At 39.4% G+C, this 13,190-nt stretch overlaps 1 protein-coding gene across 2 annotated transcripts; it reads right to left on the reverse strand.

Annotated features, from left to right (window-relative positions):
- Window positions 1-1,168: 1,168 nt before the first annotated feature.
- On the reverse strand, window positions 1,169-11,226 carry LOC147853086 (uncharacterized). 2 transcript variants are annotated; one of them, XM_087333086.1, is made up of 9 exons: window positions 9,961-11,226; window positions 9,625-9,667; window positions 9,345-9,462; window positions 8,868-8,913; window positions 8,684-8,782; window positions 8,509-8,577; window positions 8,068-8,386; window positions 5,374-5,513; window positions 1,169-5,223 (listed from the first exon to the last, which is right to left on the reverse strand). In XM_087333086.1, the coding sequence occupies exons 1-9, from the start codon at window positions 11,209-11,211 to the stop codon at window positions 1,459-1,461; spliced, it is 5,850 nt and encodes a 1,949-aa protein (XP_087189212.1). In that variant the 5' UTR covers window positions 11,212-11,226; the 3' UTR covers window positions 1,169-1,458. The 2 variants fall into 2 exon arrangements, with proteins under 2 accessions (XP_087189212.1, XP_087189213.1); XM_087333087.1 differs by having other exon boundaries at window positions 9,625-9,722; window positions 9,961-10,074.
- Window positions 11,227-13,190: the final 1,964 nt, after the last annotated feature.

Below are 13,190 nucleotides of genomic sequence, written 5' to 3' on the forward strand. Positions count from 1 at the left end.
ATATGCATGAACATATACCAACACCCATATACGTTTATATACACACAATTGTCGTTAGGATCACATTATTGTGATAGGTTCTCATATGCATAATAGCATGTATAGTGATGATGCATCATGTTTCGGATTGCAATCTTCTGCTTTCGTGTTCTCAGTATGCCTCTCTGATGGCATAAGAAATTTCTGGTGTAAGTAGGATACATACATAATTGAATATATATATATATATATATATATATATATATATATATATATATAGTAGGGATAGAAGTATGCAGAGCATGGAATGATGGCAATTGATGTATCCCTAAATTGCGGGGTTGATGGTGACCTGCAATCTAACATGCATGCATGGTGGCGATGGTTCTAGCCTTCTACCAATGATCTAGATTCTATCCTATTTATTGTTTTAACTTTCATTCGTCATCCTCAATACATGGATGAGAATGATGGCGATGTTGATGGATAGATTCAATAGTCTATCCCAAGCTAGGCTGGCTTGGCCCTGTCCCACACATACATAGATCGCAAATTGATCTCCTGCAGATGTTAAGAAAGGTAGTGTCTATCTATTGGAGCGAAACCAATCCATAGACTGTATGTATTATCAAGTTTTTATGCTCCATGAAAACAACAGGAAATCATTTCTTTGAGGCAGACAGGCAACGGTGCCCAAAGAACACCTCTAGCCTCTTTCCCTGCCAACTTTACATAAAAACATTTTAATTAATGATTTTCATTAATTGTTTTTTTTGTCTTGATACTGAAGAAGATCTGAAAGTGAAATGACCTGGGCACATTCCGAAATTTATTTTAGAAACTTTCTTCAATCCTACTTCAGGGCCCAAGTCCTCTTCCAGATGTTACCACATTACTAATTAGCACATGAAATCCACTTTAGAGTTGTGCTGGCAGTTCTTGGTTAGGGTTGACAGGTATTGTTTCTACATCTCCGTTCCTTCAATCCTCTCAGGCCGAGTAATCATAACCATGACCTCCCAAACATAAGAAAGTCGAGTTATTGTCTCAATGTGAGAAGCATTGGTGCAACGGCGTAGGAAATCACAAGCTTTCATTGGCTATGCAAAAAGAAAGGGAAAACAGTTGACATTCATTCACCCAGTTGCACACATCCCTTGAACAAAGAATGATATAAAGATTACAAGCCTTAATCAATTCTGTTTTCTTTGATTATGCAAAAGAAAGGGAAAAAGTGCACATTCATGGCACGCATCACTTGCACCAAAAGTGATAAATATAATGGTTAAAGTGCAGACATTGTATGGATCCTTCCATGGGGCTCATGTAGTGAAAGCCAGTACTAACAAGGGAGGATCAGTGCATGTTTACAATGTGTACAGGATAGACTTTTGTACAACTCTGGCCTTTTTCTCCCTTAAGAAATGAAACTTTGCTAATTCCATTGTTTAACAAATTTACTTCCCTTACCACTTTTCCTTACAGTTGTAATGCCAAATCAGGCTGTTGTATCTCATTACCGGTAGACTGATCATAAGGGGATTTTGTATGGGATAAGCTCACATTCAAATCAGGAGCTCCAGAGAAAGAGACAGACCCTTGTGATGATGTTCCACGAGGCTCCGCATACTGCCACACTGCTGGGTTTACAGCTTGAGAAACACCACTAGGTAGGCAATGACCTGCAGCTTGCTTTTGCATTACCAAGTTGGGACTCCATGACTCTGATGGTCTCATATAATGAGTTCCAGAATTGCTTTGCATTTGCATTTGAGCCTGCTGATTCTGACCTGGTGAATCAGAAGAACTCTTACTGAGGTGCTTCTGGAGGAAGTGTGGCACATTTGGAATATAATGCTTTTGATTTCCATTGGCTTGAAATCTTCCTGCATGGTGTGTGGATTGCATTTCAGAGCTTCTGGAAACCAGCTGGCTCTGGCTTTTCATGGCAGCATTGCCGTTAGCATCTGATTGTTGAATTGGCATGCTTCCAGGCATTCTCTGATCTTCTTTGAATCTTGAACCTCCATTTGAATTAGAAAATACAGAGGAGAAGCTAGCAGTTGGTGAACCTACAATCACATTTTGTTTTTCAGAAGACTGTTCATGATGTTGCAGAATGCTTTTAGTATGGTTAGGATGGTTCCTTTCTTGGCTATTCTCAGCATTATTCGGTGCTTGTATCATGAAGTTACTTCTGCCATTTAGCCCTTTCTCTGCAAAGATGTTCACCTCTCTCGTGCCCATTTGACTGCTAATAAAGGAATGTTGAACAGGGGAATTCAGACTATGGGAAAGCATTGTTGCTGGTGCTGACTGCAAGGCATTGTGATGATGTGAGGTATTGTTCTTCATTCTTACACCATTAGAGTTTGCATCTTGCACTGAATTGAAATGATTATATTGAAACAAGGTATTGATTTGTGCTGATTCTACAGAATTGATCTCTCTATTGCCACCCAAAGGGAAGCTTTCAACAGTTTTAGTATCTTTGGAGCCAGCAACCGAGGACCTTGGGCTCGGAATATTCAAATTATGAGCCAGCATCGAGCCTTGTGCTAATTGACCAGAATTGGAGATTTTGTAATTCTTCACATTTGGAGGACCATTTGACCTCCCTTTACCAGTTTCAGATACATTCAAACAGTTTTCTCTGTTGATTGAGTATGCACCTTGGCTTTCGGTTTGGTTCAAAGAGGGGCCCTTCATAATTGCTGCATTTCCATTAACATCTAAATTCCTTCCATCGAAAGAATTGTTTGCATTCTCCATTTGTGCTGATTGGCTGGAATTAGAGATGGTGTAATTCTTTGCATTCCGCACACCATTCAAACTGACTTCACCACTTTCACTTGCATTGAAATAGTTTTCTCTGTTTATCAAATACGTACTTTGGCTTTCAGATTGGTTCAAAGAGCCCCCCTTCATAACTGCTGCATTGCAGTTCACATCCAAATTCCTTCCATTGAAAGACTTATTTCCAGTTTCCATTTGTGTTGATTGAACAGAATTATTGATGCTGTAATTCTTCATATTCTGCTGACCATTTGAACTTGCTTTACCACTTTCGCTTGCATTTGAATAGTTTTCTCTGTTAATTGCGGGTGCAGCTTGGGTTTCATATTGGTTCAAAGAGGCTCCTTTCATGACTGCTGCATTGGAGTTGACATCCAAATTTCTTCCATTGAAAGGCTTGCTTGCATTATCCATGTGTGGTGGTTGAATAGAAGTAGATATGTTGTAATTCTTTGTGTTTGGCAGAAGATTTGAACTTGTTTTACAATTTTCACTTGCAGTCAAATATTTTTCTCTGTTAACCGAGTAAGCAGATTGGCTTTCAGATTGTCTCAAAGAAGCTCCCTTCACAACTGCTGCATTGCAGTTCACATCCAAATTTCTTCCATTGAAAGTCTTGCTTGCATTCTCGATTTGAGAAGATTGAATGGAATTAGTGATGTTGTAACTCTTCATGTTCGGAGGAACATTCAGACTCCCTTTACCACTCTCATTAGCATTAAAATAGTTTTCTCTGCTACCAGAGTATGTTGTTTGGCTTTCAGGTTGGTTCAAAGAGGTTCCCTTCATAATTGCTGCATTGCAGTTCATATCCAAATTTCTTCCATATAAAGGCTTGCTTGCATTTTCCATTTGAGCAGATTGAATAGATTTAGCCATATAGTTGTTCAAGTTCGGTGGGACATTTGGAGTCCCGGTACCACTCTCAGTTCCATTTGAATAGTTTTCTCTAGCAACAGAGTATGCAGCTTGACTTTCAGATTGGTTCAAAGAGCCCCCTTTCAGAACTGTTGCATTGCAGTTAATATCCAAATTTCTTCCATTGCAAGACTTGTCTGCATTCTCCGTTTGCAAATCTGTTGTTCTCAGAAAACTAGACCTGTCCAAAAACTTTCCCATGAAGGGGAAACATGCAGGGGAAGTTGAAGGTATGGCAGTAGTAGATAACATTGCTGGCATTGATTCAGAGGTACTAAGCTTAGATGGATTCTCTATAGTAAGAACACTGTCCTTGCTTTTCATTGGATTATCGTCCCTAACTGATACTCTGTTCCCGAACAGCATGGCATTATCTGGGGCTGGATGATTCAGATTCATCACGGTTCCTGACATAGATGTACTGTTAGTTCCTTTTTGGAACTCATTAGCATTATCTAAACTTTTCAGAGTTACTGTAGGCATGTCATATGAGCTTGACAGGTTCACTGTTGTCTGACTATCAGAATGCAAATGTGGCTGCTGACCGGACTTCATCAAAGTTGGATCAAATGAAACATGCGTATTTGATACATTCAATATTTTTTGGCCTGTGGAGTTCTTTCGGTTCTCTTGATCTAGTGAACCACTCGCTGCATTGGCCAATAAATGCCTATTCTCATGTGACACTCTCGGCGCAGTCTGAACATTAGAGAGGCTGGACTGTGGAGATGAGTTGTAATCCAGTTTGTTCAGGTTCGGTTGGTTGTCAATAAGATGCTCATGCAGTCTTTTCCCCATTGTCTGAGCATTTGACTGCAAATCTACTTTCCATGATCTTTCCTTGTTCATTGATGGGTTTTCATGAGGCATCTTTGCCACGGTCTGAGGATCGCACTGGATGTAAGATTGATGAGCATTATTCGTTGCAATTGCAGTTTGGCTCTCATCGGGCAATACCAGAGCACCTGACTGCGTATGTGGATGATGAACATTCATTAGCAAGCTGTCATGTTTTGCCAAGAAATTAGTAGAAGAGACTGTAGGTAGTAAATCTCGATTGTCCATCCTCTCTATGTGTTGAGCACTAGGTGGCTGCACTTGTTTACTTGAATCAATTGAGCTAGCATTGCTTTGTTTCTTCGATCGATTATTGTGTTTAGCAGAGCCTCCTCGACAGATTGGAGCCTGATTCTCATTTGGTTCTTGCATATCAATAGATTGTGTATATGCATGCTCAGCAAGCTTTATGCAGCTTTCTTGGTTCACAACAGGAATGCCGGACCTAACGTTCTCATCTGCCAGTTTATCCATGGTCTCATAATTAGGTTGCATCTGCTTTTGTTGTTTACTAACAGGACTGGATGTGACAACCGGTGCCTCACGTTCTCCAACCCAACCAGGGCCAAATAGATAACCATGAGGAAGAGCTGCTTCAATTTGTTTGGAAGCAACTTTCCAGACAATGGGTCCTAATTCAGCTGCAAACCGAGCTAAACTCCTTGCATATGGAAAATCAAGTTGATGCCCCGTCTACATCCACATCAACACAAAATGAGTAAATATAATAGTGAAAAAAAAAAACAATGGAACCAAATGGTTACATAACAGAACCAAGAAAAACAAGACTTGAATCTCTATGGACAAATACTATAGCTACTCATTGACATCACGCAAGCTTACAGGTACAATTTGCAGAGATTCACCACTAATCGTGGTCACAAGTGGATCTAGATCTTGAGAGGAGGTGATGGATGGCACATAAGTGTTCCGACGATTCTCATAAAATGCCGGGGATCTTCCCACACTCCTGAGAAAATATCCTGCAAAATAACCTACAATGAATTCATTTCACGTAGATATGCTGCTAAGAAAAAACACATGGATGACAAGCAGAACACTAATGTCCCATTTTTCATGCTTTCAAAAGGAGCCTTTAAATGTTGAAAATACTCGGAACAAAGCAAACAGGCTTGAAAGGATGGAAGAAGAGATACTCCTAGAAGATCGGAATATTGTCTTGATACAAGTTCAGGGAGAAATACAAAAAACATATAAAAAAGAAACAGCATGATAATGGAGCAAAAAACCCAAGGGGTTGGAAAAAAACCAGCATTTAGCACTGTAACCTCCCTATGGAAAGCATGGGAGAAGATACAGTCGTCCTATGTCTAAGACATTCATATGGAATGCCTTGAACATGTATTGGAACAAAAAATGCATGGCTGTGCATATAATGGTTAAATATTTATAAATCTGCATTTTCAAAACATTATTGGAACAAAAAATGCATGGCTGTGCATATAATGGTTAAATATTTATAAATTTGCATTTTCAAAACATTCAGCTTGCATCCTACGTCAAAAATAACTGCATGCTTAAAATGATGTGTTATAATATTTTGTAAAATCAATCCTCCATTAGGATTGTATTGTATTGTGAAGAGTGCCAGTTACAGCAATTGGCATTGTCACTTGTGGTTGGTGACAAATGCATTAATACAGATTTTGGTTAGTGCTAATTAAAATAATTAGATTAGCATTTTTATTTTTGAGATACTAATCAGAGTGCTCATTATCACATATAACTTAAATTAGTAATGTGGTTATCACTGCTTATGATCCTATTACCTCAGCAAGGCTAATTACTGTAATTAGAAAGAATCATATACTAATAACTGTAATTGGCACTAATCATAATATAATGTTAATTGGCATGAAGATTACTGCATCTCACCTAATGAGCAGTAAATTGTGTCGGCTGGTAGACTTCACAAAATATTAGAAAATGATGTTAAAAGTGTGGGCATCTAATAGTGTTACAAAGAGAAAGAGCAGAACCAACGGTACGCCTAATGTGAGGAGTAACATGGATATTTTCCAGTTCTTAAACTGTACTAAGACATTCTGGGTATATGCATAAATTTTAGGAACTAATTGGTAAATATTAAGATACATTATTGATACGGACACCTGCACAATCACAGGGAGTATGTTCAGTGCAGATTCCTACAGATATGTTGGGAGTATGTGTGGTGGATAAACTAGTTCCCGTGCATATTTATTTGCTCCATTGTCCATGCCAAATCTATTATTGATGCTGTGACGAAACTTCGCAAAAAAGTGGCTCATAAGGATAACTATAGGGACAAGGATCAAACTCCTCTCCCACACCCTCTGTTAACAACTCGGTGACGTACCAAGCATCATCTTATTTATAGATTGAATGAATTCAACGATTTACTTTCTTGAGTGTTATTTGTAACAAGGCCCATCCCGGAAGACCCAGAGAAACTGGTTTCTACATCCACAAGTAAAGAAGAACGAAAGAGAGATGGTGCAGGCATGGGATACTAGCCTTATAATATGATGAAATTAAACCAGCCCTTATTTATTACCCTACAATAGTGCAAGGCGATGAAGCTTAGCATGAAAAATACAGAAGAGATTGTGGGAAATGTTATGTTAGTGTTTAGAATTTTTCCATGCCATACTTAGGGTAGTCTAGTTCTGTCACTTTATAGAGTAAAGAACAGATGAATGGTGAGATAAACAGACAATAAAAAGGACATGATAATATTATCTCTTCCATCACTGTGTTCTCTAATGTTTTAGATAAAAAGGACATCATTATGGGAGCCTAATTTTGTAAACAGATGGTGAGATACATAGATCTATAGACAGATTAGTGATCCACGGGAGCCCAGATATGATGCATTAGATGAAGCCAATACCTGGACAATCTTGGCTTCTCTGAAAGTTACGAATTTGATGCCAAGGTCCAATCCAACGAGCCAAGATATCCATACATAGGACAAAGACTATACTATATATGACAGTGGAGGACCCAAAGGATCACTTGGTTTGTGGATTTCGATGATTGAGAAGAGAGCAGTAGGGATTCGGTGAGATAGATAATATCATTGAGATTTGAAGAGAAAGATTTCCCAATTCCATGACAGTCCAGCAATGTTATCTAATTCACACATCCAAGACAGGACATGTCAAGATTCTGAGATGTTGTCGGCGTTCACAGAAATTTTCCATATTTGATATTCTATATTGGGTACAAGGTTCAATGGTTTCAATGCATAGGACAGAGACTATATATGATAGTAGGAGGACCCAAAGGATCACTTGATTTGTGGATTTTGATGATTGAGAAGAGAGGAGGAGGAGGGTTTCGATAGATAACATCATTGAAATTTGAAGAGAGAGATTTCCCAATTCCATGACAGACCAGTAATGTTAGGGTCAAGCAAGCTTCATGTGAATGGAACGGTTTAATGGCATTAATGCATAAAGGATTTGCACAAATCTCTAAAAACACTTCACTAAATCAAGTAGAGCATACAGTAAGAAAATATCAAGACTGTACCTGAAGTATCTTCATGGTTATTATCTCTCGGTTCACTAGGAGATTCAGTATAGAAACTTGGCTCAACATTTTGTACAGATGATTCAGGCAATGCTGATGTATCCCCGTCCAAATCTCCTGCCTGTGTGCTTTCTAAAGCAATATCTTCAGTGGCATCTTCATGGATGAGCCTCATACCAAATTGCTTCTTGTGAGGTTTCTTGATAGAGACACTTCCTGCAGATCTCTGTTTTGATAGCATTTCATCCAATTCAATGGACGGTCGCGACATTCTCAGTTCTTCCAATATCCTCTCAGCCACATCCTTGATAGCCCTAGCCTGAAAAAACATAGCCAAAATGCAAAATGAGAGTAAATTTCACCATAGCTAAGAAGTGAGATTCTTATACCTCTTCACTTCACGTTAAAATATGTTGAGATTTTTTCAGGACATGCACTCACATGTCTGAAATATACAGTGCCTTTGGCATTATATGTCATGGCATTGTCGCAAATCGTGAAAATGTCTCTCTGCATTGAGATCATTTGGGATAACATATTCAACAGATCAGACATAATGTTAAACTGGTATTTTGAGGCTCAATTTTGTTCAATAACTGTGATAAGGCATGCATACCTCGAAATGATCAATGGTGGTGTAATATCCGGATGCAATTCTTTTTCTCATTGTAGCAAAGTCCATTGGAACTTTAATAAAGTCACAGTAATTGGGTACCTGGAAATGTTGTTATCTGAGCTGAGGAAACAATGCACAAAAAAAATTATGAAGTGATCATAAGTTTGGACATTGCATGTTATACCTCCTTGGGATCTACTGGTTCGGCAAATGCCCCAAATTTATCTTTCCTGCAGATGGTGCAAACTCTCACAAATATTAGATCAATGGAAACAATGAGATTTGACTGATTGAGCTCTAAAAAAACAATGCAATTAATTAGACTAATTAAGCTCTCAAAAAACAATGCAATTAATTAGACTGATTAAGAACTCAGAATATGTTCAAATTAGACTGATTAATCTTTTGTCATAGACATGAAAGTCTGAATGGTTAGCCTCTCAAAGATAGCAATGCAATGGACTGATGTGTCTCTCAAATAACTACACAAAAAATGAAATTTCACAGACTAAGCTCTATAAAGACAATGCAATTAGGATCATCGTCCACTCAAGAAACAATCAAATAAGACTGATTTGACTCCCAGAAAATACAATGGTATTAGCCTGATTTAGATCTCATAAGACCCTGAACTTGGTGGATTCTGCATAAAGAGACCTACTTCTGCAATCTGTCTAGAACAGACTTTAGCAGATGCTTAGCAGGAACAAGCTTCTGTATGCCATCACCCTCATCACCGCCATCATCACCATCATCGTCATCGCAGTATAAGTTTCCTTCTGCGAAAACAAAGACAAACACATACAAAGAGAATAATTGAGCTGATAGAATTATCTATGGATTTCACATCAAGGCCAATTTTGGTTTTCTCTTTGAACTAAACAGCTGTTTACAAGACCTCAATCAAAAATATATAGCAGTAGTGTGAGGTTGAAGCTAACTTGGAGAAAGAGTTACCGCGGCCGAATCCTTGGATGCTTCACTCTGTAAAACAGTTTCCATGGAGGAGGAGGATAAACCTTAGCTTAGCTTAGCCAACCTGAATTTTGATTAAAAGGTAGAAACAAAAAAGATATGCAGATATAGACATGAAAGTTTAAGCAGGTTTAGCGCATATCCATGAAGTTCCATGGAAAAGAAAAAACTTCGATCAAACAGAGGAGAGAGAGAGAGAGAGAGAGCTTTATTCTTCATAAGTAAACAGGAAAGGAAGTAAGCACAGAGAGACTCAAGGATACAATGGATGTAATTTATGAAGGAGAGTGGATACGGCGTACCTCTGGGTACGGCCTCAGGGAAGCTGCTTCTTCTTCTTCTTCTTCTTCTTCTTCTTCTTCTTCTTCTTCTTCTTCTTCAGGTGGAGGAAGAGCTGATGTTGAGGCCGTATACTGAGTAAGGCTATGGCTACTTTCAAAACTCCCTGATTCGACCGCAGAAGATCTCAGTTTTCGCTTTTTTGAAGGTTTCTGTGATTCTTGGAGTTCAAAGATGGCTGAGGAGGCCGCTGCTGCAGAGAATGATGGCGGAGATTGTCCTTTCGGAATGTTATCATGACGAGAACGTGGAGGAAGAGCTTCATTGGAGCTTCCATGGAAACCTTGGTTAGAGTCAGGCTTTTGCGGGAGCTTCTTGACAAGGAGGGGAGCGGTCTGATGAGAGAAGTTGGGCTTAAGCAGGAACTTGGGGCAGTTTCCTGAAGAAGAAGAAGCTACGTCGACCCCTTGACCTTGTGGTCTCAGATCGTGGTAAACCTTTTGACGCTTCAAACGAGGACTGCAGCTATGCTGCAGATCTAGATCTACTTGTTCTCTTCTCTTAGAATGTTCCAGATTAATCTTCTGTGCTTCTTCTTCATCTTCCTCTTCTTCCATTTCTGCTGCTTCTTCTTCGTCTTCGTCATTTTCATGCTCTTCTGCTTCTCCTTCTTCTTCATAGCGGTATCTAGAGGTGGTAGAGACAGAGATCTGCTCTACTTGCTTCTGCGTCTGATTCGCCTTCTGATTTTGCTGGTGGCTATGGGGACGGAGCAGCTTCTTAGGAAGACTGGTCTGTGAACGCTCGAAATGACGAGGCTGCTGAGGATGAGATGGAAGCTTGATCTGTGCGTTTGAATTCTGCAGAGAGCGCTGATGTTGAGGATGATTCCGCTGCTCTGTGGGCTGCTGCCTATGTTTCTGGCGATGGGGAGCAGATGCAGAAGGAGAAGGAGACTCAGAAGGAGAAGGAGAAGGAGAAGGAGAAGGAGAAGACGAAGCAGAAGGCGAAGAAGAATGTGGAGGGGAATGTGGGGCTTTGAGGATGAATTTGACAAATTTCTTGTTGGAATAGGAAGGGGGGGAGGAAGACGGCTCTGCAGCAGAGACAGAGGAAGAGTGAAGAGAAGAATGGGGAGGAGTGCGGCGATGGAGGATTTTCTTCTTCTTGGAGGTCTGCGTCGCAGAAGAAGGAGGAGGAGGAGGAGGAAGAGAAGGGGTGATATGGCGCAGGTAGGATGGCGGAGGTTTCTGCTGCTGCTGCTGCTGCAGCATGGTGAAGAAGAAGAAGAAGAAGAAGAAGGGGATGATGATGATGATGATGATGATGATGAAGAAGAAGAAGAAATGGAGATGGAGATGGAGATGGAGGTTAAGCAGAAGCAGAAGCAGAAGGAGATGGAGAAGGAGATGGAGATGGAGATGGAGAAGATGATGGCGATGGCGATGGCGATGGCGATGGCGATGATGCAGAGAATAATAATGAAGAAGAAGAAGCACTCAGAGAGACTTCTGTTTTTCTTCTTCTTCTTCTTTTTGCTGCTCCGCCGGTCAGCTCTGCCCTTTCTACCGCCACGTGTCGGTCGGTCTTTTCCGCAACTTGCGCTGCACACTTTCCTTCTCTTTCTCCTTTGCCCTTTTTTTTCTTTCTTTCTTTCTTTCTTTCTTCCTTCTCTTTTCCACTCTCTTCTTTTTCCTCTCTCTTCTTCTTAGATATATATAAAAACAATAATATTATATTTTATATATAATATACATAAAAGGAAGTAGATTTGTTTCTTTGTTCTTCTTAAGAGCCGAATTTTCCATTTTAATTTTTAATTTTTTTTAAATGAAGCAAAAGAGAGTTGGGGGGGGCCCAAATTAAAACAAATAAAAGTCTGGAGCCGTCGCTGTCGATGCTACTGCCACGTCGGCGCACGTCCCTGCGCCCCTCCCCTCTTTTTCCCCCGCCTCGATTCCCCAAAAACTCAAAGCACACCAAACCAAAAAAATAAAAATGAGAGTGTGAATCAATTGAAAAAAAAAAACAATAATTTAAATAAATAGATAGATATAGATAAGAATGGATTTGAAGAAATTAGCAAACAAATATAATCGACTGAATAAAGAAGCCGAATAAAGACAAAGTAAATAAAAAAGAAAATAATTTAATAAATCAAAAAGCTGACGAGGGAAAATTAAAAAAAGCAAAGCTTCCGATTTTTCTTTTTCCTCCTTTTTTTTCACGATTTGTTCTCTTGCCCCACTTTTTTTGTTTGTTTAGTAAAAAAAAACATTATTTTTTATTTTATTTTGCTTTTTTGCAAATTTTGTTCATAATGACTATTTATTTGCTTTTTTCAAACAAACCCCACATGCTTTTTCTTAAGGTCACGTTCACACACACACACAAATCAATCCATCCATTATTACCATTTAGCACCCAAACATAAAATAACTCGTTTGGAAGTTCTCCATAACACAACCCCATCCATCCAATGTTAGTTAGTGTCTTTGTTGTCGTCAATGTTGGTGTCTCTATCACCCTCTTCTATGTCGGGGTGGACTGTTGTGGATGCCAATGTTGATGTCTCTGTGTGTCTATATCCACCTACCTATTGGGGAGCTTGGAAATATCCATCTCTTTAGGGGTCCCGAAATGAATCAATCCACAGTAATATATCTTGCCCGCCCCATTACGCACAACGATGGCCATCTCATTTATCGAATGTGTGTCCAAGAGACAAAAAAACTCTCGGCATCACTACATTGCTTGATAAGTACACGAAAATAACACGCCAACCTTGGGATTGATCAATGCACCATGAGTTTGGAATCCGGCCTCAACGCAACTTTCACATGTGTTCATTTGGAAAAACATAAGTAATTGGTCTCTCAAATCAAGAGCCTTGGCTATATCCCCCTTGTTTTGTGCTATAAAAACAATCGCTCATCTTCACTTATACACTATTGTCACTTTTCCTCGGCTTTTGTTCTCTGCCATGTAAACCTACCCGAATTACATATATCATACTTTGATCGTTTTCCTAAAGCATCGGATGAATGTCAATACAACAAACGTGAGTGTATATTGAGAAGTTTAAACCCTGCTATCAATTGCCATGGATCAAGCCAACCTTCATATAGAGGAACCATTTGCATGGATTTCATTTGGCATGACTTTGATATGTCTTGTGTAGGATGGGAATTAATTGCTTGTGTTTTACTGGGAACTTGCAATTGAAGAAATGGAGTATTGACAAAAACGAAAT

Source organism: Azolla caroliniana, unplaced genomic scaffold (assembly GCF_043228905.1).
Source record: "Azolla caroliniana isolate FFs.n. ecotype wild unplaced genomic scaffold, voAzoCaro1.0.p SCAF_17, whole genome shotgun sequence".
NCBI classification, from domain to species: Eukaryota; Viridiplantae; Streptophyta; class Polypodiopsida; order Salviniales; family Salviniaceae; genus Azolla; species Azolla caroliniana.

Bases quoted from the DNA above. Each gene is read 5' to 3' on its own strand.
- LOC147853086 (XM_087333086.1), bottom strand. From the start codon at position 11,211: ATGCTGCAGCAGCAGCAGCAGCAGAAACCTCCGCCATCCTACCTGCGC. The intron at 9,463-9,624 runs GTTAGCTTCAAC...TTGTTTTCGCAG, and splicing joins CGCGGTAACTCTTTCTCCAA to AAGGAAACTTATACTGCGAT. The intron at 8,783-8,867 runs GTATAACATGCA...CAACATTTCCAG, and splicing joins AACCAGTAGATCCCAAGGAG to GTACCCAATTACTGTGACTT.